The sequence below is a fragment of the Pelmatolapia mariae genome, linkage group LG14, assembly GCF_036321145.2.
Source record: "Pelmatolapia mariae isolate MD_Pm_ZW linkage group LG14, Pm_UMD_F_2, whole genome shotgun sequence".
In the NCBI taxonomy this organism is placed as follows: domain Eukaryota; kingdom Metazoa; phylum Chordata; class Actinopteri; order Cichliformes; family Cichlidae; genus Pelmatolapia; species Pelmatolapia mariae.
In genome coordinates this window covers 6831379-6857673 of record NC_086239.1, presented here as the reverse complement: position 1 = coordinate 6857673, position 26295 = coordinate 6831379, and the positions used below count along the sequence as shown (strand labels likewise).

The 26295-nt window shown below is 40.6% G+C and overlaps 1 protein-coding gene across 3 annotated transcripts in view; it reads right to left on the bottom strand.

Moving 5' to 3' along the window:
* clcn2c (chloride channel 2c) overlaps positions 1-26295 on the bottom strand; it is a 164666-nt gene that overhangs the window by 90911 nt on the left and 47460 nt on the right. For 2 of the 3 annotated variants that reach the window (XM_063492667.1, XM_063492669.1), the window contains exon 3: positions 12842-12892. The exons of the other annotated variant lie outside the window; for it this stretch is intronic. In XM_063492667.1, coding sequence (XP_063348737.1) covers positions 12842-12892 — 51 coding nt within the window. The remainder of the gene's footprint in view (positions 1-12841; positions 12893-26295) is intronic. 3 annotated transcript variants of the gene reach the window in all.

Sequence of the window (26295 nt, the reverse complement as noted above, 5' to 3'; positions counted from 1 at the left end):
GATATGATTTCATACACAATGTGGCAAGATGATAAAGACAAATGAGACTACACTGATCAATGAATATTAAATGCACAACAGAAATGTCACTGAAATAGAGGCACTACGAAGCCAAAATACAAAGCACACACAAGCCAGGTTATGAGGCACAATCACGTCTGCTTTACTTACCTAGAAGCAACGGGAAACTGAAATTCACGGCTAATATACTGTATAATCCTCAGTGTGAGCCATGCATACACTTCTAGTAATTATGACTAATTGCTGGAACCAAACATTAGTTTGACAGTGACTCATTAGGATGTTCACGCACACACCATAATTCATACAGCCTCTTGTTCACGCCACATCTCCCCTGCCACCCTTTTTCCAAACCTGTCCTCTGTTCCCCATTTCTCCTCTGGAGGGGAAAGACACTTGGGTGCACTGGGTCCTTTTTACGCTTCAGCATGTAGAACAAATGTTCATGTAACACTCCAAATACTTGGACTTTTTTTTATTTTAATGGTTGACCTTTATCACATTCAACTTTTTTTTAATATTTCAGCATGGACAGGAATTCTCAAACCTTTATTTAATTTAAAACCTGACATGTTAGGCCATGGTTCTCTATCCTTCATATCTCTTATTACATCTGCCCTCCATTGACTTCTGGTGATCTGTCAATATGGAACAAATAAAGAAGAACGACTGTTATTCCTTAGATTGCAAACATGTTTGTCTTTCATCAAATCAAGGTTAAAAAATCCAATAGAATCGTCAGAGCAGCATTTACTTCCTTTATCCATCTATACAGGCCACCTACTATTCTTTATTTAATCCATGACATATGAGAAATATTTATTTTTAAAGAAAAAAAAAGAAACACACACACACACACACACACACACACACACACACACACACACACACACACACACACACACACACACACACACACACAAAAATTGTATAAATTCTTCAATAACTGAATCAAGGGGTCATATCCCACAGTAACTGTGTGACAAAGCTCTGTGTGACAAAGTTCAGCTCATTTCTTGATTCAGATACGTTTTTGCCGGAGTGAAACGTGAAGGCTTTATGCACTTATGCATTCAGTGACTTTTGTGTGTTACAAGGGTCCAAATAAGGCCCAGACTGCACATACTTAGTGACACAAAACAAATAAACATGTATATCTTTTGTCATTTACAATATGTACTGCAATCTCTTGTCTGCTGTCACACATGTGGACACCGACACAAAACAACTGCTGACAAACAGAAAAAGAAAATTCTACAATCACCACACTTGGATCGCTCTTTCACTTTAGTGGCATGCAAGTTTTACCAAATCAAAACAAGATAAAAGTCTTTTAGTTTAACAGATGAACATTCTGGATTCATGAAACATAGCAAACCTGGCTTTTATAATGGCCTAAATTATTTGAGGCATGGACTACACTGACTCAAAAAAACATCTCCATCCAGATGGGTTCACATTTCTCGAACAGCAGATGACAGATCCGCTCTACAGGATGGAACCTGTCATAAATCTTTTCTTCCCCCTCAATTTCCACCATAAGTTTTGACTGGGACTGATTCACTGAATTGATTTGTTTTTTATAAATAAAACCTCTCAAACTCTTTGCTCTGTGGCAAGATGTATTATCATACTAAAAAAGTGACTTCATTGTCACCAAAACTACTTTGTATTGATAGAATATATATAGTACAATAAAACTGCAGTTGTATTGTACTTTCTTTTATTTTTGGAAACAAGTAACAGAAAGTGTTTAGGGATAAGTGCTAGCTGTAGCATCTCAGCAATATTTTTATTAATCCTAACTTTCGAATCCCCTTGCCCTTTAGATCTGTGGGAGTAGAAATCCTGCAAAAGCCACTGAGAAACCAACCTAAAAAAACCAAACAACCATTCAGTTTCCTGTAGAGGTTTGTGTGACATCTCTGTGATGGACATGGGAAATGGAGAAAGAGTCAGACAAGTCAGGAGGGGAATAAGAGATGCTGCCGGGACTGAGAAAAGGATGCAGAATACACCCAAGTCGCACTTCAGCTCACATACATCCACGCATCCCCCAATCAACACCTTAAGGAGCTGCCTAACACGCACATGCAGGTGAAAGCTGTGACAAATACAGAACGCACATACACAAAGACACTCTGCTTTCCATCACTTCAGTCAGTTATATGACAATTCTGAGAAACAGACTTCGTACATGTGTATATTTAGATTTACGTGTTATCAGAGCATGTGTGTGTCTGTGTGTGCATGTCTGTGTGTGTGGGTGAGGTGTCTGCGTCATCTCACCCACGGGCCGTCTGTGTTCTTGGACCCCTTCTGCCATCTAGACACTAGTCAATGTAAATGAGTGTTAGAGTGTGTATGTGTGTCTCAGGGTGTGTGTGTGTGTGTGTGTGTGTGTGTGTGTGTGTGTGTGTGTGTGTGTGAGCATTTAGCCTAAAGTTTAATCTTGCCTTTTTGGAGATGTAATTTAGTTAGCTCAGCCTGTGCTGGTATTGCTTAATAGCTTTTTCTGCAATGCGCACACAAGCACAGATCCTGCAGACTGGTTACTGACTTTATTCTTCGTGGCATGCAATAAGCAGCATGCTAGTTCCCAATCACTGTCACTGCCTTCCCCACTCACACCCTGCAACCCCAGCCCCCTTCATCCTTAACCTCCTCCTCCTGCAGCTGCTTTCTACTAATCACATTCAACCTGTAGCTTTACCTCTCATCTCCTGTTCTCCCTCACAAAGCCTTATCTCCTGCCTTCCACTCCTTCTTTCCACACTGCCCCCCACCCCCGACACACATGCTTTCGTCCCTCTCCCTGTTTTTCATTCTCACTTGCTCACTCTGTCCTCAGCAAAAACCATAATGCCCACATACCTGCTGAGACCAATTTAGGTTGCCTTGGAGACACAGTGCATCTAGTTCATAGCTCTGGCATTAAGATACTGTATGCGCACACGCTTGTGTTTACTTTGTTGCAACATGTTATGGAGATGCCATAATAGGAAATTAAAAGAAAAGACTAAAGGGTCAAGAATGTACCCCAGCCAATAATAAGGCTGGGGTACATAAAAGAGGTAGATTTAAAAAGCCAGTGTGAGAGACATTTGGTCTCTTATTGGACAAATTCCAAATAAATGACGTTTCACAAAATCCAAAGAAAGACAATCAAATAAAATGTCAAAAACTGCAGGTCCATGACTGGCACACATGGCTCACAGGTACATTCTGTAAATTCCTGTTTGAAACCATCCAAATCAACAAAAGCTATCAACAGAATATAAACAAATAGCTTCTAGGACTTCATGTGTTAAAAGAACAGATTGTGTTGGGATCAAGTGAAGCAGGACCAGAGCCACAGCCTGTATGTAATACACCTTTGGACCACACGCTATGGTGCAAAGTCTATGGTAGAAAGCTAAGAAAAGAAATATAAACTATTTCAACACAGCCATTAGTAAAACTCTGCCCCCTGGCGTTTAAAAAGTTACATTTTACAGAGCGTAATTACAAAAAGGTATTTTTAACCCTTAAAGTTGGAGGCTGATGACTTTTGAATATTTTCACACAATTATCTTAGAAATAACTTTGCTGTATGGTAATGAACTCTCAACAGGTTTGTGTTACAGTTTTAGTGAGTAATATTTTATTGGTCTCTGTATACATTAGCAAGTGTTGTGCATTGTTCCCATGATCTATGCACGCAGCTTACTAGAATTAGCTCATTAACACTTCGCCCTGTCATCTAAATACAGATGGCTTAAAATGAGGCATCCAAAAACTATATCAATCTTTTCTATGTAGTCTGTGAAACCAAATTAGCCATGTAAGTGGGCAGCATGGTGTTGGAAATCTTATAGTTCGGAGTTTGATTCGTTGCCTCAGGGACAGAGCAGCCTTCAGTCGCTGATTCCACTATGAATTATGCATCGTTTCAAAGAGTGCTTGAAGATAATGCGAGGCCATCTGTTTGAAAGCTGTAGTCAAACCAGATAATGATACTAAGTACACTAGTGTTTCCACCATGGAGAGCCCCAAAAAGAAGAAACAGAATGGCACGGGATGTGAAACAGGCAGTACATGTATCTTCAGTTATCTTGCAACTGATTAAGGTTTGCATAGAAGAGTAGTTTCAGCACATCAAAGTCTGAGACTTTTTGGAGAACTCACTTTTGACAGTTCAATAGCTGTGATGTGGACTGTGTAGTTATTTTTTCCTATTAAGAATTTCATACCAATTGATATTTTTATTGAAAAATAATGACATAAAGCTACTTTCCCTTTTAATTCTGGCGTTCAGGCACAGCACATTTATCTGTAGCCAGTAGGAGTCGCTATAAGACATGAATCACTTGTGATACCAGTGCAAATTGTCACTCATAATTACAAATGATTAGTATCAGTATCAGCATATCTCTGCCATGTTTTTTCTAAACAATTTAGCACCATAAAATATACTTTCAGAAATTTTCCATTCTTTTTTCTATGTTTGTTTCCAAAAAATATTTTTTGTTGAAGCCTTCTTTAAATTTAATGGAAATGAAAAAGGTACCTGTAATTTAGGACTAACTACATGAGTTAGTTGAAGAAACGGATTGGGTACTCTTTTCAATAATTTAAACAAATATTTTGCAGACTGAAAATTCAACTGACCTGGGAAATACCTTTGAAGTTATTTGACATCTTTTAAAGATCTCAATTTTCCCATTTTCTTAATTTTTTTACTATTTAAATAATAAATGAAATATAGTATACTTTAGTCTTTTACTTGAATGTATTGATATGAGGATGGGCACAGATATGAAACAGTCTATGCAGTGACTGTACAGCCAGAGCTGTTGCTGTTCTGCCTGAAAATGTTACAAAACTCTACTGTATGAGTGTTTTCCTCCATAAGAAACGCCCACACACTTGCATGAAATGTGTAATAAGGATAAATTAATCAAACCACTCTCTCAGATGATACCAACAAAGCAATATGAAATATGTTATATCAGGAAAAACAACACATTGCTCCATCTCTGGTGTTATTATGTGGAAAATGAGGGCAGGAAGCAGGAAGAATGAGTACATGCATCCAAGATGAAAATCACTGCAAGTGCAGAATCCCTGTGACCGCTACCAGATAAAACCCAATTATTCAAATCAGGCGCTCATTTGTTATGCAGGGTGACAGCTATATATGGGTGGAAAGGGTAAAAGAGCCTACTATTAATGCCTCAATTCTGCACAGTCATGGCAATGAGGCCTGTTCTCGTTTTGTGTGTGTATGTGCCCCCACATTCATTATGTAGCTTCATGCGTAAGGAGATATTCAATTAGAAATGCCTGGCTGTGTTTAAGACCACTGGCATAATTAGATTAAAATTAATATAGATAGAAAAATCTGACCATTCAGCTTTTTAAACGGAAACTTTTAAAGAGAGAAGGAGGGGTACGCTCAGTGGTAGAAATTAACTTCTTTAGCGGCAGAGGGGACTGGAAGGTGTGTGTGTGCTTCTTATTCTAAAAAGTGGACTAAACACACCTGCTATAAAATGTACATAAAGATCAAACATAAAAGTAAATTGAAGAAGAGGATGGAAACAACCATTCTATTAATGACATCCAAATGTAGAAGAGTCATTTTTATTACATGACTGCTCTACTGTAGAGTTTACCAAAACAAAAAATCTACAACATTAGTATTGTACACTGTACAGTGTAGATTAAAGGGATAAGGCAAAAAAAGACAAAGAAAAAAAATATTTTGAGTTTTTCATTCCAAGATGTCTAAGCTGCAGTCTAGAGATATGCAAACAGTGCCACCCCTCTCCTGTCTACCCATTACATCAGCTTACCAGCAGGCTCTTACATAAGCTATGTGCAAGTTCAAGATAAAACGCAGAGTGAAGATGCAACATCTGTAACGTAAAACCATCTCTTAATAAGAGCTGCAGGCAGAATGGTTTAAAATATGGAACAGATGACAGAGCCAGAGGAATTTTTTCTCCCATATTTTTACAGTGAGATCTTCAGAGACTTAGGCACGCTCTATTCTGGAATAGATGAGGGCATTAAAAGCATAGATTTGGATTGACTCTGGGTACCTGTTGTTCACACTAAGTTGATATGTAGACAACAGTGAAAAATGGCGTGCAGTGACTTTTATAGAAAGGCAAACAGACATCAAACATACAGAAATGGACTTGTGCTACTAATTCCATGTGATCACGGACAAGTGGAGTTTATCCTGCTTCCAGAGACGATACCCAACTCTGGAAACAAAGATGCAAGCAATCTGAGGGATGGTGAAAACAGGAAATAAGAGAAGATTTATGAGAGAATGCTGTTTGAGATTGGTTTAAAAGGTCAGCGACTGCTCTGCTTTGAAGTTAACTGGTGTATATTTTTATAAACACTGCTTGCCTTGCTTGCCCTTATCAGAAATATAAATGAAGACATATATACTTGACTTAGCTAGATGGTCATTTGCTTAAACAGTGAGCCACTTCAAGTACTTAAAAAAAATCATTATAACTATATATAGACTGACTTTTCTTTTTTAAGATCTAAAGGAGGCTGGTGGCATTGTACTGTTCACACAATCGCTCCTCGCAACTTTTGGTCTCATGTCAACTTAGATTTCTATACACCTTGCTGCGTAACACAAAAGTGCAAAATAAAATAATTCAGGCATCATGCTGTGCTCACAAGCTACAGTTACCTATTAACGTGCTCGGCAGATGACCAATGTGGAAGTACATTAAACCTGTATTCTTTCTAATGATCTATCTGCAAAAATGACATCCAATTGTACACCCAAAATAAAAATAAAAAAATAAATAAAAAACTACATTACTCTTCAACTTATTAAAAACTTTACAGTTACTTTATAGTCTCAATGACCATTTTCAAGTCTGACTGACTTGCCCAACTCATGTTAAATTTTTTAAAGTACAATTCCACTTGAACTAAAATAGACTACAAAATAAGGTAAGCTTTAGGCTGTGGTTGAGATTGAGATTGTCAAATCATTCTCGTATGAGTTTCCAGCATCAAACTCACCTTTTGGTTATAAGGACAATGGCTGGAATCCTCAGCTCAACGCTTTAAAAACAAGACTTCAAATACACTTGATTTGTACTGATTTGTGAAGTACAAAGTCTGCCACCTCTATTTATGGTTGATATATTGGGGGCCATGAAGAGGAGTAAAGCAACGCGTCTCTTCATAGGTGCCGAATACTTATGACCAAGTCAGTATGGGTGAGTACCTATTTGTAGGAGCCCAACGTTTAACAAGTCCCCAGAGATTCTGTCCTCCAAGTCTTATAAATTCTTGGTGCTAGATACCTCTAGGCACCTTTAGAGGTCTTGCAGAATGCCTTGACAGGTCAAATCTATTTTGAAAGCACAAGAAAATGTCAAGCAATCACTATGTTTTTCTCTTCTCTGCAAACTATGCATTTCTGGTTGAGTAGTTTACAGCATGGGTAGATGATGGGAGACACTCTTAGGCTTTTAATTTCCTCAAAGTTCCCAACAGCTTTACCTAGCCCCAAGTAATTCAACTGGGCTCCGTGATTCCGATGAAGTTAGCTAATTTTGGAAAGGAGCTGATTGTGCAGCTGTAGAAAATAAAGAGGAAGCACAAGGGAGAAAGGAGTTACAAGCATGAAGAAAAGAGCTAACAGGACAAATTAGCCCCTGAAGACACACACACAAAAAAAAAACAATGTTAGAGAAATAAAAACTAACAATGCATCTGTAAATGTTTCCTCTGTTACTAAATATGCCCATCTCCAGTCACTCAGAACACTCTCCTTGTTGCTCTTCCCTCCCTTCCTCCCCATTTATCTGTCCTTTAAACTATCTATCTATCCATTACACCTCCGCTCCTTGCTACATGTTGATGTGTTCTCTATGCTAATGAGATGTAAGAAGGAGGTGATGTTTATGTAAATGTTCTGTAACAGCCTCGGCGTCAGTCCCCGGCGAGAAGGCAAAGCACCTCGTCTCGCACTCAATCACTCTTGGAGTAACGACTGTTGTGGCACCCGTCTTATGGCTGCAGTACAATGTCTGCTTAATGAGGTGTAATGGCGTATTGGCATACACAAGCATCTGTGAGCATGCATACACACACACACCCTAACACACAAACAAAAACAGAGCAGCTAAAAATCAGCAAAGTTAACATGCAAAACTGCCCGTTAACTTCCTTTAATCACTTCCAGAGAGTTTGTGATGTATATTTAACATTTCTTCAGGGAGTAGCACTAAAATTCACACAACCAGCTGGGGGGATTTCTTTGCATTTAAAAGCAGGGCAGGATAAAGAAGAGGAATGCCTGTAGATGTCTTTATAAATGTTTTAAAGCTGTTCTCCAGTAGCAAACAAGGTCCGTATTTTGGACTAGCGCTTCTGCAACATCGATCGAGTTTTAAGTAACTCACTTCACACACACAGTGTTAAGACCGAATTTAGGTCTTCGGTTACAGCTCTAGCTACAGTACACATGCTCATTGATCTTCCTCTGAAAAGAAAATGTTTACAGAGTGAAGCTAATTAATGGAGGCTACATCCCATGCGTGTTTCTATTACAGTACGCCATCAGTTACAGATACCAAAGAGACCTGTTGGCTATATATTTTGATGGGTTTAGTTTTATCCACAATCCAGCGGAATAACCAGGGTTAGGTGGTGATTCTAAATTGACCACAGGTGTGGAACAGAGTGTGTGCTTGTCTGTCCCAGTGGGGTAGCCCTGCAGTGGACCGGTGACCTGTCCAGGGTGACCCCGCCTCTTGCAGTGTGACAGCTAGGACTGGCACCAGGGAGCTCAAGTTGGATAGGATGTTAGGGAGCTCAATACATGGATTAAGTACTCTCTGCTGAACTCAAGACTGGACCTTTGGGCAGTAAAAAAAATAGCAAAATTAATAAATTGATTTAAAAAAAATGTCCTTAAATTTCCAGCGACTTAAAAGACTAAAGATTGATGCAGTGTTCACACATATTCTAAGAACTGTTTGAAGGAGCCAGTGCCACTCTGAATAACAACCCCACAGTGGTAGTCACCCATTTCAAATAACATTAAAAGTCACCCACGTTGATGCAACTCTATTGCTATTGATCTTTGTGTGCAGCTCACCCTGAGTAGGCCAATAACAGTTTTTTTTTCTCTTTCATTTACTCTCATATGATATATTAAAAAAAAAAAAAAAAAACTAAAATAAAACAAAACAAAAACACACACACACACACACACACACACACACACACACACACACACACAAAACCAAACAAACAAAAAAAAAAAAACCCCACACACGCCCACTGTCGTGGTGGTGATACCATGGGGTAAAATCTTACATCCAATTATGAATCAAAGTCTACACCTTAGGTACTCAGAGAGATTGGGCATGCAATGCTAACAGGCAGCTAAGAGAGTGCTCGGCACCACTATACCATTTACTAAACCCCGAAGAGGAAATATCTTTGGGTGGAAAGCTCTTCATCTCTTGCAGATACTAAAGCCAGTTTATGTGGGTTTACACAGATACAGCTAGTGAACACCTGATCTGCATGTACACCGTCTTTGTGGTTAACCAACAGAAGAGAAAGGACCTGTTAAGAAATCAGTCACACTCTGAGCTTAACAAGTCTGGGAATATGACCAACTTGGAGCTAGTTCTAAAATGGCACTGAGTGTTAAAGACACTGCAGAGAGCTGGATAGGAAATAATTCTTTTGTCAACACCTTCTCAAGTTGTTCCTGTGGCATCTGCATGTCAATGACAGCTAAATCTTATAACCTGTGACTACATGTCTCTGGTTAATTGCTTAGACTAGACCTGTCACTACTGTATCTCCATTTTTACCTCCAAGCTGGAGCTCAAAACATTTACATACAACTTTAAACTTGTTGATCAATAGCCCTTTTCATCGCCAGGCGAACACACACACACACACACACACACACACACACACACACACACACACACACACACACACAGATCAATACTGCAGTCCTAACGTCATCCTTAATGAATGCATTAAGGCGACTGACTTTTTTCTTTCCCCTCTCCGTCTCTTTCCAGGAAGTCACTTCAGTGCTGTGTCTCCTCAGAGGCTTTGGAACCTACAAAGCCAGCTCTGACCTGCTGGCTTCTGAAAGAATGACCCCAAACTTTACTGTCATGGCAACCTCCACTCCTGGATCTATTAGTCTAGAAGGAATCAATAATGAGAAAAGAGGTGAAAAGTTCAGATCGGCTGAGTGCAGCTGCCACAACGACGATGACTTTATTTTATTAAAAGCAACAGTAACACGTGTAGAGATGTTTGCCACTGTATTCACAAATGTAGATAAAAAACCCATTAATCATGAAGCTGTTTTGTCCAGTGATACGCACGCACGCACACACACACACACACACACACACCTGCAAAGCTGAAATTGTACTGCTAGCTTTAATGGTTAATATTAGTAATATTAATAATAGTAATATTAGTAATTTATTCATGTCTTGTGTTATTCTGTTTATTTTATGCTCAACTCTTATGATGGGGCATTGCTGATGTTTGGCTTATTTATTCTTATAGACTTGCTTGTTACATTCACGATGGAAAAATGGCCCCATCATGTTTTTCCTCATTTTCTGTCATATGTATCCTGTAACAATGGTGGATAATGATATTAAACATGGCCAAATTTTCAAATACAGAGGCCTGTGTATCAACAAGTAAATCTCTGGGAGCCAAAGCCACGGCCTTTAAATCTGGATGATGATAGCAAGAGGGGGCAGTCCTAAAAATGAGTATCTCAGGCTCACCTGTGTTCATACCTTCTGTTTATGACAAACAGCCAATCAGAGGTAAGCTGGATTAAGGGAGCAGAAAGCGAGCTAAAATGGCTCGTTGAGCTGAGGGGCTCCACCAAAGCTCAGTAAAAGATAAATGAGGCAAATTTATGAAGTATGAATCCTGCCCTCCTCTAATAAAGTCCAAGAATTAAAATACAGAGGTGGACATGAACATTATAGGTCACTTTTGATGATTTTTTGATTAGTTGCTCGTTTGCAATATGCTCCCCTATGTAACAATGATTAAAAATAAACTCCCATGAGCTACCACATGAGATTACACGGTATTTATATGTGGCTCTGAGAGAAAAATCACTGTCTGAACTGGTTACTGGATGCTTCTGTTTAATGGCTCTCAGCAAAGCACCAGTCCAATACTGGTGATGATGACAATGATGAATAAAAGTTGGCTGTGACAAGGCGACTGAGAAAGTGGCGGCATGATTTCTCCAACAGGGACACACACTGTGGACACACACACAGAGCCAAAATAGGCAGATGGTGGCAATGATGATCACAATAACAGCCAATCGGTACAAGTTTGTGTGCATTTGGCTTAAATGCGTCGGGGAAATATGTTTCTCGCTTTGCACACGTGTGTGTTTGTGTGTGTGCCGAGTTCGAATGGCACTGGGGAGAGGTAAGTCATTTCATTTCCTGGAAGAAAGCCTGCTGGACCAAAAGCCAAGGGGCCTGCTGCTGACTCCCTGGAAAGCTTCTCTCTTCCTCTCATCTCCCTCCCCCCCTCCCTGTTCATCAATTTCAGCTGTCCACTCTGCGGCCCTCTGCTGTCACCTGCCCCTCTCTCACTTTTGTTCATTTCCCTTCTTCCCACCCCTCAGTCTTATATATTTTCCTTCCTCTCCCCCAACTGCTTCTTCTTCAAATTATTCTTCAATTGCTGCTCTGCAGTTCCTTCATTTCTCAGTCTCTCAATACAGTTTGGCCCTCCTCTTCTCTCCACCCCACCCCAAACCCCTCCACCCACACACACACACACACACCCACACACCACCCGTGCTCTGCCGCTGCAGAGTCAGCACTTCCGTTCCGCAGTCCTCTGCAGACAAACGAGTGTGCTGATTTACACTTTCACAGCCTGCCCTCGACAATTTTAGAGCACTTTTATTGTGCATGCAGTACCTTTGCTGTCTTTTAAGCTTATGGCAACAACATCCACATAGCAGACACACGTGTGTACTCTACATGTATGCAAGGCATACATATGGGAGCAGAGAAAAAACAAACACACCATCAATCTTATGGAAAAAGTTTGAAGTATTAACAGTTGCTGGCAACACAATGCAAAAAGGCAGACACAGCTTATAAAAATAAATCTGTGTGTGTCTGTGTCTGTCCATGGTACATTTTTGTGTTCTTAAGCAACAGAAAGAAGGGAGACATTGATCATCATGCCCATCTGCAGCAGGCCTTAATCAGAACCATTTATCCCCTGTATCACACACACAGAGACACACACAGATGTTTGGAGCTCGTTATTACTTTCCATTAGGGCTTGGGGCTAGCTGTAATAAGGCCAGGCTGAGGGAGTTAGTCTTTTTTAGCAGAGGAGCACACAGTGGAATGGGAATAATATACACACATAGATATTTTTCATGTTGGCTGTTGATTAATATAAAGCCACAAGGTGACTGTGCATATATGAATCCGGTCACCATTTTTCCTTTTGTTTTGTTGCCCTAAGAGACAGACAGACACACACACACACACACACAGCTGGAATCTGCAGATACCTACATGTGATATTTATTAGAATGATGGCCATATTAATACACAGCAAAGCGAGGGAGAATGTTCAAGCATTCGGTACACTTAATGAGCACTTATCAAAGATTAATGTCTGAGCGCTAATGCAGCTTTATTTGCTGTAGCAGAGTGTGAGGACTGTGGGCTAGTTGGTAGTTCAAGGGGCGATTGCGGGATGATATATATTCTTTTGTTCGCTTGTTTACCAGATATAAAGTCCTGAGCTGGGGCCTCCAGAACATACGGGTACCCAGACCCTAGAGGACAAACAGACCACATAGCATAGTTAAATACAAGCAGTGTGTCACTGTGTGTGTGTTTGTGTGTATACACTCTCTTCCCCCGCAAGCTTTTATTCCCTCAGTGTAAAAGAAAGAAAGTCATCTCTCTTTTATCCATTTTTCTACATAACATTATTAGTTTGTGATTGATGTGGGCCCTGTGCAAACTCAGCAGCACGACAAATGAACAAGCAGCGGAGGACGTAGGAGTGATGGAAGAACGCAAACCCCGAGACAGACGGATACGTGTTGGAAGAGTGGCGATGAGATGAAGGGGAGGAGCAGGAGGAGAGGGAGAAAGAGGGGGGAGGGAGATGAAAAGAAGAGGGAGAAAGAAAAGGACGGCAGTTTAATAAGAAGAGTTGATAATGAATGATCCGATGTGAGAGAACATATACAAATATTATAATAGTAAAGGATAAAAGGCCACTTGGTCATGTTTACTTCATAAATTAACTGTTTGTTAATCGACATCCAAGAACAGTGGTCCAAGCTAACAAACCACGGGCAGGGCTGACCCATCAAGCTTTAGATCTCCTCTTGCCAGTGCAGTGTCAAGGAGATGGACTTATGAACAGGTTAAAGGGTGTTATTAACACTTTGCACATGACCCCAAATGATCAGTAAACCTGGTGGGGAGGAAACAAACACAAAAACCCACACAGTTTCTGTCACGTTAGAATTGATCTTGAGCCAACTGATAGGATAAAAACAGAGTGACAGCTGAATTTGAATAATGTGGTCACAGAAGTAACTCCAGACACGTCTTTGAAGGAAACGTATACAACGACATCACAAGTAAGTTGTCTCACAGTAAATGGTACCCAAGCCCAGGTAGTTGGCTGATTTATGGCTGATGGCCATAAACACAAGTTTTAAAAAAGTAAAGGAGAGACAGGAGAAACACCATTCAGCCATGTCATGAGTGCATTGTTTGTCCACCAGAGGGGGCTCTGCAACTTCTCAGCTAGCAACCACCCAGCTGATCTGAGCAGAGGCGGGCAGAGCGTGAATGAGTAAGTAAATAACTACAAATAACTGTTTGGGAAAATCCATTTATGTTTTGTTTGCCAGAAAAAATTTTTTTTTGCCTGTTATACTTTTAGCACAAAATCTCTATTTTCTACTCCTTATACTTTAACAGGCTCATTACTTTAGGTTTAAGACATTTAAGAAGACTTACTAAATATTATTTTCCAGTAATCTGAGTTAGATGTTTTTCTCTCTTTTCTTTTTTCTTTTTTAATTCTCTTCATTTTTCTCGGCTGCTGCTTCACATAAATAAATGTTAAATCTGGATAGAGTTATAAGAATTAGAACATAAGCTGAAATAAAGCTTGCTTGTATATCGTTTCATTACGATATCAGTGACGTAAGGTTCAGTTAGCTTGACAAAAAAAAAAAAAAAAAAAAAAAAGGAAAAAGAGCTCGTAGAAATCTTCTCCTAAGAGCTGTTTTTGTTTTCTTTTATACTTTTCAGAGCCTGCCTGTTTTTACTTTTGAGTTATTATACTTTTAATCAGAGTAACTTTTTATTTAAGGTCAGTTCCACATTGGAAATACTTGAGCTTAAATTAGTCTTATAAGAAACGACTTGGGCCCATTATCAGCTAATGTACATCCCCACGTAAAAAAATCTTGGTTTCATCTTTGATTCTACCCTCAAGCTGGACAAGCAAATTAATTCAGTTGTTCGTGGCAGTTTTTTCCAACAAAAATATCATGTCATCTAAAGACCTGGAAACTGTTATCCATGCTTTCATATCATCATGTCTTGACTACTGTAACTCTCTCTACTTAGGCATCTGTCACTCAAGCCTGTCCCACATGCAACTTGTTCAAAATGCAGCCGCAAGGCTCCTGACGGGTACTAGAAAGAGAGAGTGTATTACTCAGATACTTGCATTGGCTGCCAGTTAAATATAGAACTGATTTTAAGGTTTTATTATTTGTTTTTAAAGCTCTCCATGGTTTGGCTCCAGGTTACATTTCAGATCTTCTTAGCCTCCACCTACCCACTCGAACTCTGCGCTCCTCCAGTCAGATGCTGTTATTAGTTCCACGCTTCCAGTTCAAATCTAGAGGTGACAGGGCTTTCTCCATTGCTGCCCCGAAACTCTGGAACAGTCTTCCCCCTTTCATAAAATCCTCTTCATCCTTGGAAGTCTTCAAATCGAACCTGAAGACCTACCTATTTTCTAAGGCTTTCGGATCTCTCTGACACCTCTTTTATTCTGTTTTAGCTATTCTGGTCTTTTATCTCATTGGCTGATGTTTGCATGTGTATACACGTATACATGTATTTTATGTTCACATATGTGTGCTTGTGTGTGAATGTGTACATTTTTGTATATGTATGTGCATATTTGCATGTACACATATTTTTTACAGACATATATGGATGTCTTACAATGTTTCTATAATGTTTTCATCTTATCTATTTTAATTCTTTTTATTATATTATCCCTCTGTTCAGCACTTTGGCTGACACTTGATGTCTTTTAAATGTACTATATAAATAAAGATGACTTGACTTAAATTATGTGGATCTTTTTCATATGAATACATATGTGTGAGTTTGCGCTGCCTCAAGTTGACACATACAGCACCATCCTCCAAGCGTTCCCTATGTGAAACATGTTCCCACAGTTATGTCACTGTTGTCAGACATACAGACGCTTGGGTTCAGTCGGCATTTGCCCGTTTCTGGTTCTGGACCAATCAACACTACTTGGAAAGTTTGTGTTGCCCTTACAGTAGGCTAGCAACTTGCAATCAGCTCAAGATAACACCATCTTCTCTATTCTGCCACTTCACTCCATGTTCAGCTCCTCTTCACTTCCCCTCACACACACACAGTGACAGCAGAGGAGAGAAACTATAGGCTAAACGAGCATGACAACAGCTGAAGTAACAGTTAAAAAAAGGGCAAGGGACTGAGCAAAGTTTTGGTTAATTATCCATTCTTATGTCATTATGTCTACTGAAACAATTTTTTATATGATCATAATCAAATAGTATGGCCAGGATGAAATCTAATCAAAACTGAAACGTCATGTTGAGGCCTTCCATCAGCCCGTGCTGATCTGTACGTTAAATGTCAGCAGACAACATCCCATCTATGACGTCAGGAGAGCATCATAAACATATGACTCTCTGCTTTTAAAGCAAAGGGCAGACAAAGACACTGATGATAGATCTGCAGAGGACCAACCAGCAACAGCAAAAATCCATTGGTGCTGCAGCATGAAAAGCCGTATGCATCTCCTGCAGGTAGCCTGTCCTACAAAAAGGAAGACAATTACACTAGAAGAGGAAAAGTTCACTGCTCTCCTTCGAGTCTTGATACAAACCTGCAAAGTATGGGAAAAAAACATGGATGTGTGTGGATGGTGGATTAGCTCTGGGCTCACTGATGATTAGATAGTAATAACTGAGAACATGGAGGCTCAGATGGATGGGGAAGGAGGGAGACACCCGCACAAACACACACTCATATCACAGATTATACCCAGCAGAGGAGAGGGGGAGGTGATGGATTGCCTACCGAGAGGGTAGTGAAGAGAGCTGAGTGGAGAGACAGGATTGAGAAGAGGTCAAATAAATGGAAGGGTGAGTGGAAAGAAGAGATGGAAGGAAAAAGAGAGAGAGACTGTGGGTCCACAAGATAATTAGATGAAAGGAGAGAAGTAAGGGGAAAGTGAAGGGGGAGTGGATTAGATATAACTAAGAGGTAAAGAAGGACAGATAAAGGAAGAGGGGGGAAGAAATGAAATGAGAAAAGATAAAGCAACATGAAAACAAAAAGAAAAAGAAAAAAAACCTGCAAAGTAACAGAGAAAGTAGGACGCCGACTTCTCTGTGGCATTTGGAGTTTAATAAGCATTGATTTTACTGGGAGAGGGGCCGACTCTTAAAACCACATGTTGATATCACAATCCAAACTCATAAGATTAATGATGGCATTAATAAAACTTTGGCCTGTTTGGTTACAGCTGCAGTAAAAAGCTGTCGGCAACACGCACAGGGCTTATTGATTTATACTTCTGCACTCACAAACTGTATCTCTGCAGACAAATTCCCATCCTACTGCACTTAATTAAGAAATAAATCTGGTCTTTTATTGCATCTACCGAATGGCTGCTTTTAAAAGTGGGAGGACTGCAGTTTAGACTGTAATGTTGAAAAATCAACCTTTGTCAGTGAGAACCAGTTTCTGAGGAATTAATCAGCACTGTTACCAGTTTATTATATTGGTGAATGATTCACACTACACTTGCTTTCTCCTGGCCCAACTCTCAACTCCCCCTCCCCTAGTATCTGTCAACCCATCCTTCACCCTCAATGTGTTGCATTTTTCAAAATCTTTCAAGTGGGCAGAGAGGAACCTGAACTGGGGAACGGCATTATTCTTTAAAACAGCTCCTGGCAGATGTGGAAACCTGATGACTTTGGCAACCCAATGAGTCCCTCAGTGGTAGTTTCACTGTTTCTCCTTAGCCCACTGTCAACAGGAGATAGATGTGCAGGGGAGCAGTCACTGGCAATACTGTGCACAAGGATAATGAATAATGTGCCCAGGCCTCTTACAGCATAGAGCGATACGTGACCCATCAGTGTTGCTGTCAACTGTCAAGCCATGCTTGATCCGATACTTTCGCTGGTATGTGCATTTCTCTGGGTCAAAAGGTACCCAAGGGTTCACAGACATCGTAGGAGCAGAGAGACAAGAGCAGCAACAAGTGCAAAGGAAACAAAAGTTTTAGCTGTGCAAAGAAGTCCTAAAATTTCTGTATTGAATCTGCCATCATTCTACTTAGGCTAACCTAAGTATATCCATCTGTTCATTATCACATGCTTTGAAGTTATTTTCTGATAAAAGAATTCATCTTGATATACTTTCACACACTTTTGATTGATTGAATCCAGTGTTAATGAGCAGCTGTAGCTCAGGCCGTACAGCCTCCTTGGGGTTCAGTATCCTTGTGCAAGATACTCAACCCCAAGTTGCTCAAGACACATCCATCAGAGTGTGATTGTGTGAATACAGCAAAAGCAAAGAAGAGCTGGTGAATGAGGTATGCTGTATAAAGCACTCTGAACTCTCAGGAAGAGTAGAAAAGCGCTGTGTAAGAGCGAGTTCATTTACCATTTCTATTTTACCATACTGGTACCAACTGCCAAATTCATGACATATCCCTGAGGTAAGGGACAGTCCCATAGCTGCACTCTTCTTATTGTGTTTCACTCAAAAACCACTTTATTTGGAATGTAACACCTAGTCTGGACCAAATCTCCTCAGAGACAGAATCTAAGTAACGTATGTAGCAACACTGATGTTACCCACTGGTTTCTAAAACCGGCATTTGAACTCTAAAAGTTAGTTGTTCAGCCTGACATGATGCCATACTATGACTTTTGCTGATTTGTCAGGTGAATAATGATGCTAGAATGTACACCAACTTTTATAATTATATTAATTGTTCTGTAAAGATGAGTTGGTTCCTGTAACAGTTTCATAGTGGCTATAATAAGCAGAAGAAAACCTTGGCTAAAAGGTTTGAGACTTTAAGAACTAAATGAATACTGTACACATGAATTATCTTAATAAACAGGTAATCACTCAATACAAATACACCCCACACGGGACACAACTCATACCCTCCCTCAAGGTATTGAGCATCCTCCGGTAGCTTTTGTAATTATCCCCGGTTGACTTTTGGCACTTTTGGTCAGGTGTACGAACATCACCATCTTATTGCTCCAACGAGCAGTGTTATGACCACCAGCCTCCTCTCCCTGAGATTACAAAATAAATGTAAGCCAACAGCTGGCTGGAGACGATTCTCTGTGCTGACACTCACATTGGACCTGGGCCACAACCTCTATAGTAAAAGCAATGGACAAGAGTTGTCCAAGTACACGTACACACACACACACCCACACACAGCTCAAGTGGCACTGTGTCAAATATTGATTAGTGGCCCAAGTCTCCTTGGTTACTTGATATATTAAAGTGAAAGCTCTCTCTCTCTCTCTCTCTCTCTCTCTCTCTCTCTCTCACACACACACACACACACACACACACAATCTCCCACGATCTCTGTGTGTGTGTCAGTTGTGTTGCTTCCTGGATCTGGCAGGTAGCTGAAAAGTGATGACGTCTGAGCACCCCCACAGTGCGTCAGTGTGATACCCAACACATGGCAGCATGAGCAGTACACACATGTGGCTCTTGTCTAACGTACGTTTAAGAAGCGTGTGTGTGTGTGTGCGCGTGTGTACGGAGTAGATTTGAATGGAGGAACAGAGCCCATTCACTGCACAAGCTGCTGGTTCATTAAATGTGGTCCATGCTGAAGTGAAGGGTGTCTTACACCACAATCGCCGAGTCTCTGCTATGTTGCCTCGATGATGGAGACTCTGAAGTAGGGCTGGGCGATATATCGAGTTTTTTAAAAATATCGATATATTTTCATACGAGATATAAGATGTGACAATATCGTTTATATCGATATAGTATATGTTACGTTATAATTATACTTGTGGAGCCGCAAGTTTGCCTCTCTTTCGTCCACTTTTGTCTCTACGCAACATTACTCGGCCTCGCCTCTCCTTCACTGAACACAACTCCCCCTCCCCCATAGCTTCACCTGCAGGCAACGACAAGATGAACACGGCAAATCTCCGTTAACAAGTTACTGCGGATCGCCCCGTGCGTGGCGCTGGACGGCGTCAACGTGTTAGCGAGCTAACCGCGCTAACGATATGCAGCCCCTTAAAATCCTTTCATTTTCTCAAAAATCGACAGTGCGCCTTATGTATGAATTCTGGTTGTGCTTATTCGCTTATCGCGAACCGATTTTATGTGGTACACGGCGCTCAGCAATCTGTCAAAAAATGTTTTAGTACGACTTTGGTAAGCTACGGAGCTGCACCGCTTGATGGATTGTCGGAGCATTACGGCTACCGTAGTCTGGAGCCTCGCGGAGTGATACGTACTGTGCTTCAACGTAATATTACCATATTGTGTGTGTGTATACCCACATGGAAAAGATATATATAAATTTTATAAAGTTTGTATCTGTCTTGTGTGAAACTTGTATGAAAAGCATACAAGAGTGAAAACACATATAAGATCCCTTGAAAAATTATATAATGAAACTTGTATGTTTTGGATACTTACTAAAAAAATATATGAAAGTAAGTTTTTACTATTTCTTTTCCATATGGGTAAGGGCCATAAACGGCACCTGTTAAGAGACATGGTTACAAAGAGGATTTCAAACTCAAGGCTGTCAGTCACGCAATAGAACTTGGGAATAGAGCAGCTGTGAAATCTGTCGGTCTTTGTTATTATGCTCAGCGTCTTTTAGTTTACATTTTGACTGCACAATTGTGAGCTTTTTGTTATGCACAAAAACAACATTGTTTTCTTTTATTTATGGAGCATTATTATTTAATAAATGCTGATAATTTATTTTTGAGTAATTTCTTCATGTACATCTACGCTGTATGTTAATAAAAGTGCCTGTGTGACATCTGGGACACAGCTTTGACTAAACTCTCTTTTTGTTCTTACCTTATGGCTTTAAAAAAAATATATCGAGATATATATCGTATATCGCCATCCAGCTAAAAAATATCAAGATATGAATTTTGGGTCATATCGCCCAGCCCTACTCTGAAGTGAGGGAAATGGGTGCACGATGATAATATGAAAGATAGCTGTAGCTCAGGTTAAGGGTTACAAGTTATTGTGAGCCACATGGACCAAAGTTCTGTCACGTCGTTTAGTCCATAGAGTTTATTTCATAGAAAAGAAAGAATATTTTACTCATGAATACATGTTGATCACTGTGCAATTACATGTTCCAAAAAATTCATACGGTCTCATAAACATAGAATTGATCCATTAAAAATACATCCTGCCATCTTACATACACTGACATGAACATTGCCTTTCTGCCTAATCATATTTTATGCATGTGGTTACAGTGTTTAAGCTTCCTCACAGCTTCTTCTTGTAATTCTGTGAAGACACAGTTTTTGCATGCAGGTGCATTTAAACACAGGTTATACACAGGACACATAGCTGCTAGTAAGACCAACAGACCCTGCACCTCACACGGGTCCCTGAATGCCGACATGGGAAGCATCACTGGTTAATCAGTGCGCGTGCCATTGTCTATCTGTGCGAGTCTGTGTGAGTCTGTGTATGTGTGTCCCGTGACAAATGTGTCCATTCCACCATTTGGACAGGCCATCAGGCTATCAGACGCTTTTCTGCTCTGCTGTTTAAATCCATCTTTTTACACCACCATCAAGTGGAGGAACACAGACAGAGGAGGAAGAGAAGAAGAAGAAGGAAGATGAATGAAAACAGAGCACAGGAGCAAGAGAGGAGGGCTGCGAGGAAGAAGGAGCTGAAAAGCAGGGAAGATGAAAGGGAAGAAGACATGAGCACGCGAGCAACTGTTGGTCGCTAGGCGCCTGCCGGTCACCATGGCAACATGCGGCGCCACGCTGAGCTCCTGCTGACATCACACCTGTTGAAGCAAAACGCGTGTGTGTGTGTGTGTGTGTCTGTGTCTCTTGGAGCCAATTAGACTGAGGAGGACTCAGGGACAGAAACAGACAGAAGAAGAAAAAGGACAGCTGTGTAGATCTGATCACCTCCTGGGCACAGCTGCTTACATGTGGCGCGCGTGTGTGTGTGTGTGTCCGTGTCCCTTTCTCTTCTGGGATGAGAGAGTCTGTGACATCAGCAGCAAGACCAGCACATGCTTCCAAAAGCTTCAGGTGACCACCCTCCCTCTCCCTCTTACCACAGCAACGGAAACAAAAAGATGGAGACAATGCAATGGAGGGAACAAAAATAGACACTTTTATTACCAGCCTTTTTGTCTCACCCCCTGTATTATCACAAGAAAATAGCTTTATATCTTTTTTCCCTGAGAATTAAAGCAAGGAAAAAAAATCAATTAACTGAGACGAGAGCAACAAAAACAGAGAACAAGGGGTTGGGGGGGGGGGGGGGGGGGGGGGGCTAATGGTGCTGATGCTGATTTGCTTTGGCAAGTCCCATCAGTTCTCTAAGCCACATCTGTGGATGAATAAAGCTTGACTGGGATTTGAATTGGTGCATCGCTGTGAGTTACCGTCTACCGCTCCACTCTGTGTGTCTGTACTCGGCAGGGCAAGTTTCTCTTGTCAGCTGAATATTTTATGTCCGTTCTCATGGCTGAGCTCTTTTAACAGAATTCACACACACACACACACACACACACACACACACACACACACACACACACACACACACACACACACACACACACACAGTAATGCAATCACACTGCTTGTGTAATCCTTACCCTTCAGCCCTGTCTGGTGCGGGGGATTCGATTTAAAACGGTCAATTTCACATCAGAAGCAGTATCTTTATGCCATCAACCTTTAGAGCAAAATAACACGCAGGGGGAAATTCAATTGTCTCACCTGTGATTATCATAGAGAATTAAATTATTCTGGGGGCTACATACAGGAACTTCAGCCTAACTTTAAAACTGATTTTTCCTCTTTTTATAGAGAAAAATAATAGTAATAATAATTGGATGAAGGGGGAAACAAAAAAACAGAATACAGCACAGACGTGTGTGTGACCAATCAATGCAGTGTGAACAGGCAGGCTGAGGATAAGAAGATTATCCCTGACATCCACAGATTACACACACACACACACACACACACACACACACACACACACACACACACACACCTGAGCAGAGACACATGCGCGCATACAAAAAAAACACTACTGTAGAGGACGAGAGGGACCGCCGAGATTACTCTTCCTCTCCGGGGTCCCCGTTTTCTCCGGCAAACACATTCCCACCTTTAGCACCAGTGTAGCGCTCTGAAGCTCAATGCTGCACCCTGCTGGTTATGAGGCACAAGAATGAGGCCTTCCCCAAGGACTCCACTGGGTGGTTGAACAGCTAACAGTCGGTGAAAAGACCATATGCTCACTCTTGTGGTAACTTTTTCCACTTTATGGTCCTTAAATTGAGGTAATTTGAGTATATAAAATCACTGGGCTTTGCTGCTCTTAGATATTGTTTGTATTTAGGAGCATTAAAGTGTAAACTGTTCAAAGCCCTCATGTGCACAAAGGACATTCATTGACTTAGATGGTGCAGAAAAATCTATCTTCTGACATACACTGAGATAGCTATGGTACATTTCACTCAAAGACTTATGTGAACATTTCCAGTCTTTGCTACTGTTCATTGTTATTTAGAAAATGTGATTTTGCTTTGTAGAGCCACAGTTAGAAAGAGACAGCGAGAGCTGTATTATAATACTTGGATAAATACAACTCTAAAATGTAAGGTAAGATAAATAAATTTAAAAAAAAACTGTCAATCCTTTAAGACCTATGTTACAGATAAAACCTGTGGTCTGTTGAGAGTCTGCCATCATTTTATAGTTCGTTTAATTTTAATGATATGTAAATGACTAAAGATGGAAAAAATGTCCTAAATATGAATATACTGTTTTTTGTGTTCTCCCCTCTTGTGACTTGTGATATGATTCTCCATGGATCATATCACAAGTCATTAGCCTTTAAATTTGTAACTTACAGGCATTTAAAATTCAGAGCTCTTTAAATTGCTGATGTCTCAAAGTTTAAAGGGACTTTTTCGTCACTTGCTCAGCGGGGGGGGGGGGGGGGGGGGGGGGGGGGGGGGGGTCGTCTGACTGTTGGGGTTCTCTCCACAGTATTGTAGAGTCGTTACCTTACAATACAAAGCAACTTGAGGTGTCTACCATTGGGATTTGGGGTTATATCAATAAAACATACTACTGAATTGAATCTTATATAGACTGGATCAAATTTAATTATCAGTGATAATAATAGAAAGTATTTTCATGGACTCCAAACGGCGAGGCCCATAAAAACTGCGATGAAACCACACAAAGCACAATAATATCAGATCAGTGCTTTGTATTTGTAGGTAACAGGTGCTGACAACCCTAACTCCACTAACACCAGGACAGCAAGTCTGTTACCTTTAATGCATCAATTTTAGTTAGTAAGCTATAAGCAAAGCCATCTTGTGACAGCACTTTTAGAGCAGAGTCAGGTGTAAATGCTTTTTTTTTCCCCAGAATAAGTTACTCTCGTTGTTTGATCTTGAAACAAATGTACAATTCTCCACTCAGCTTTCCTGCAGCATGGAAAGGGCAGCAATGCCACTGCTGATGGTGCAGGACTGGACTCTGTCTCATAAGGGAATGATAGATGAGCACAGCTGGTAGGGCAAAAGCAATAACGGTTTAAAAGTCACCAGTTACAAACTAAAAATTAAATGAATATACTGTTCAGTTCACAGGTGCCGTTGTGAGTTCATGACCCTCCTCCACGATCAGCTTCTGAGCACTGCTGCAACACTTTGAAAGTATAACCGTTGTGTCTTATCCACAGAGTGTGCTGAGAAATGTCCTTCTCAAAGACAACACCTCTGTCCCTATGTGTTAGTTTATTGTGTCAGACAAAAAAAAAAAAATCCTGCTCTGCTGAGAAACAAAAGCCACACAACAAAGGCCTAAAAATAAAAACCAGGTTAAGTATCTCCCATGATTTATGCCAATTTCAAGAGCACATTCTTGGGTTCTGAGTTTAAATTTAAATATAAGGCCATGTATGCATCACTGCATTCTTATTAGGATTTTGCTCTCATCTAATGAGCCCATCCTTTTTATACCATTCCCTAAAAATTGACCAGCAATAAAGCTGACATTAAACACACATTAACAGACCATCAGCATCTTACAGCTCACTTGTACTCTCTCTGCTATAATGCTGACCATATTGAAACCCACTCTACCTGTTGTTCAGGCTGCACAGAGTTGCTGGGACTTCTATACATCATTAAAGAAAAAAAAAAAAACCCACAGTGTCGACACAGAGCTGAAACGATGACAGCTCCTGTGGGGCCGCAGAATGCAGAGGATAGGCTGGAGACTGCTCCTGGCTGTGCCATTCAGCATCGTTAAACAGCAGTAAATGAAAAGGGAGATGTGAGTTTGTTTCTCTGCTGTGTGTGTGTGTGTGTGTGTGTGTGTGTGTGTGTGTGTGTGTGTGTGTGTGTGTGTGTGTGTGTGTGTGCATGCATGACAGAAAAAAAATGTGAATTAGAAAACAGTGTGAGCAATAATAAAGAGATTGTGCAGATCTCCGCAACAGGATACTTTGTGTATATCTGTGTGTGTCCATATCCATGCATATGTGGCTGTCTGACTTCGGTGGCAGCTGCAGTCATAACCCACAGCAATGAATAAAAAAAAAAGCGTTTGTGTGTTTCAGGTTTATATTCACACTTTCTAAGCCAGTCGATTTGTGGCTTATGCCTTTGCCTCACTCTGTGTGTGTTTATATTTGCCTTTTCCCTCCTGGAGAGAAAAGTGTGTGTGGCCGCAGGGCTATCCACACCACCTCTCTCATGCTTGAAGCTACCTGCTGAGGGACTAATCCATTGAATCGCTGGCATTTTGGTGTCCTGATCTGTGTAGAGATGATGAGAGGAGGCAAAAGAGATGGACTGGTAGCTGAGTCATCAGCTGTCAGCAAAACAACGGCAAAACTCATCACTCAGATGAGAGCAGAGGACACACACACAGAAAAAAAAAAATCTGCTGATTTTAGGACAAACACGTCTACATGATTGTGTGCACCGATCACTTCTGAACAGCAGAGGGCAGTCCATTAACACTGAACAGGCAGCAGCATGGTCAACAACCCTTCAGCAGTCTGATGAAGCCTAAGTTACTGCCCACTGATCCAAGCCGCTGCAAAACGTCTACATTTGCACATTTGCAACAACTTTTTAACCAAAAACCTTTGTGTCGCTGTGTTTCCATAGGAGCAAATGGGGAGCTTTTTTTTTTTCTTTGAGGAGTAAAATGCAGTCCAAGATTGGTGGCTGGCCCAACCCCAACCCTTCTGAAGGTTACAGGATTTTTAAGAGGGAGGCTTGCATGTGAGCACAGTGTAAGTTAGTCAAATACATTCATTTTTGCAGCACCTGCAACAAAAACCTGGAATAGCAAACATGTTGCTTGTATTGTGTGGCCAATGCTGACCAGGAACAGAAATGCATGCATTTTCAGAAACGCGTACAACATTTACCGCAGTGCTTTCAGACCTCTGAAGCAGACATCATTATAGGAGATAACCCTAACTTAACCCTCTCTGCTGGAAGGCAAAACTGATTTTTCTTTTTTTGATGTGTCATTTAGAACAATGAGTTTATTTGTTCCCTCATTGCCAGGACTTAGGATAACAATAAGAGCAAAAATTAAATTCTGTGATAGCC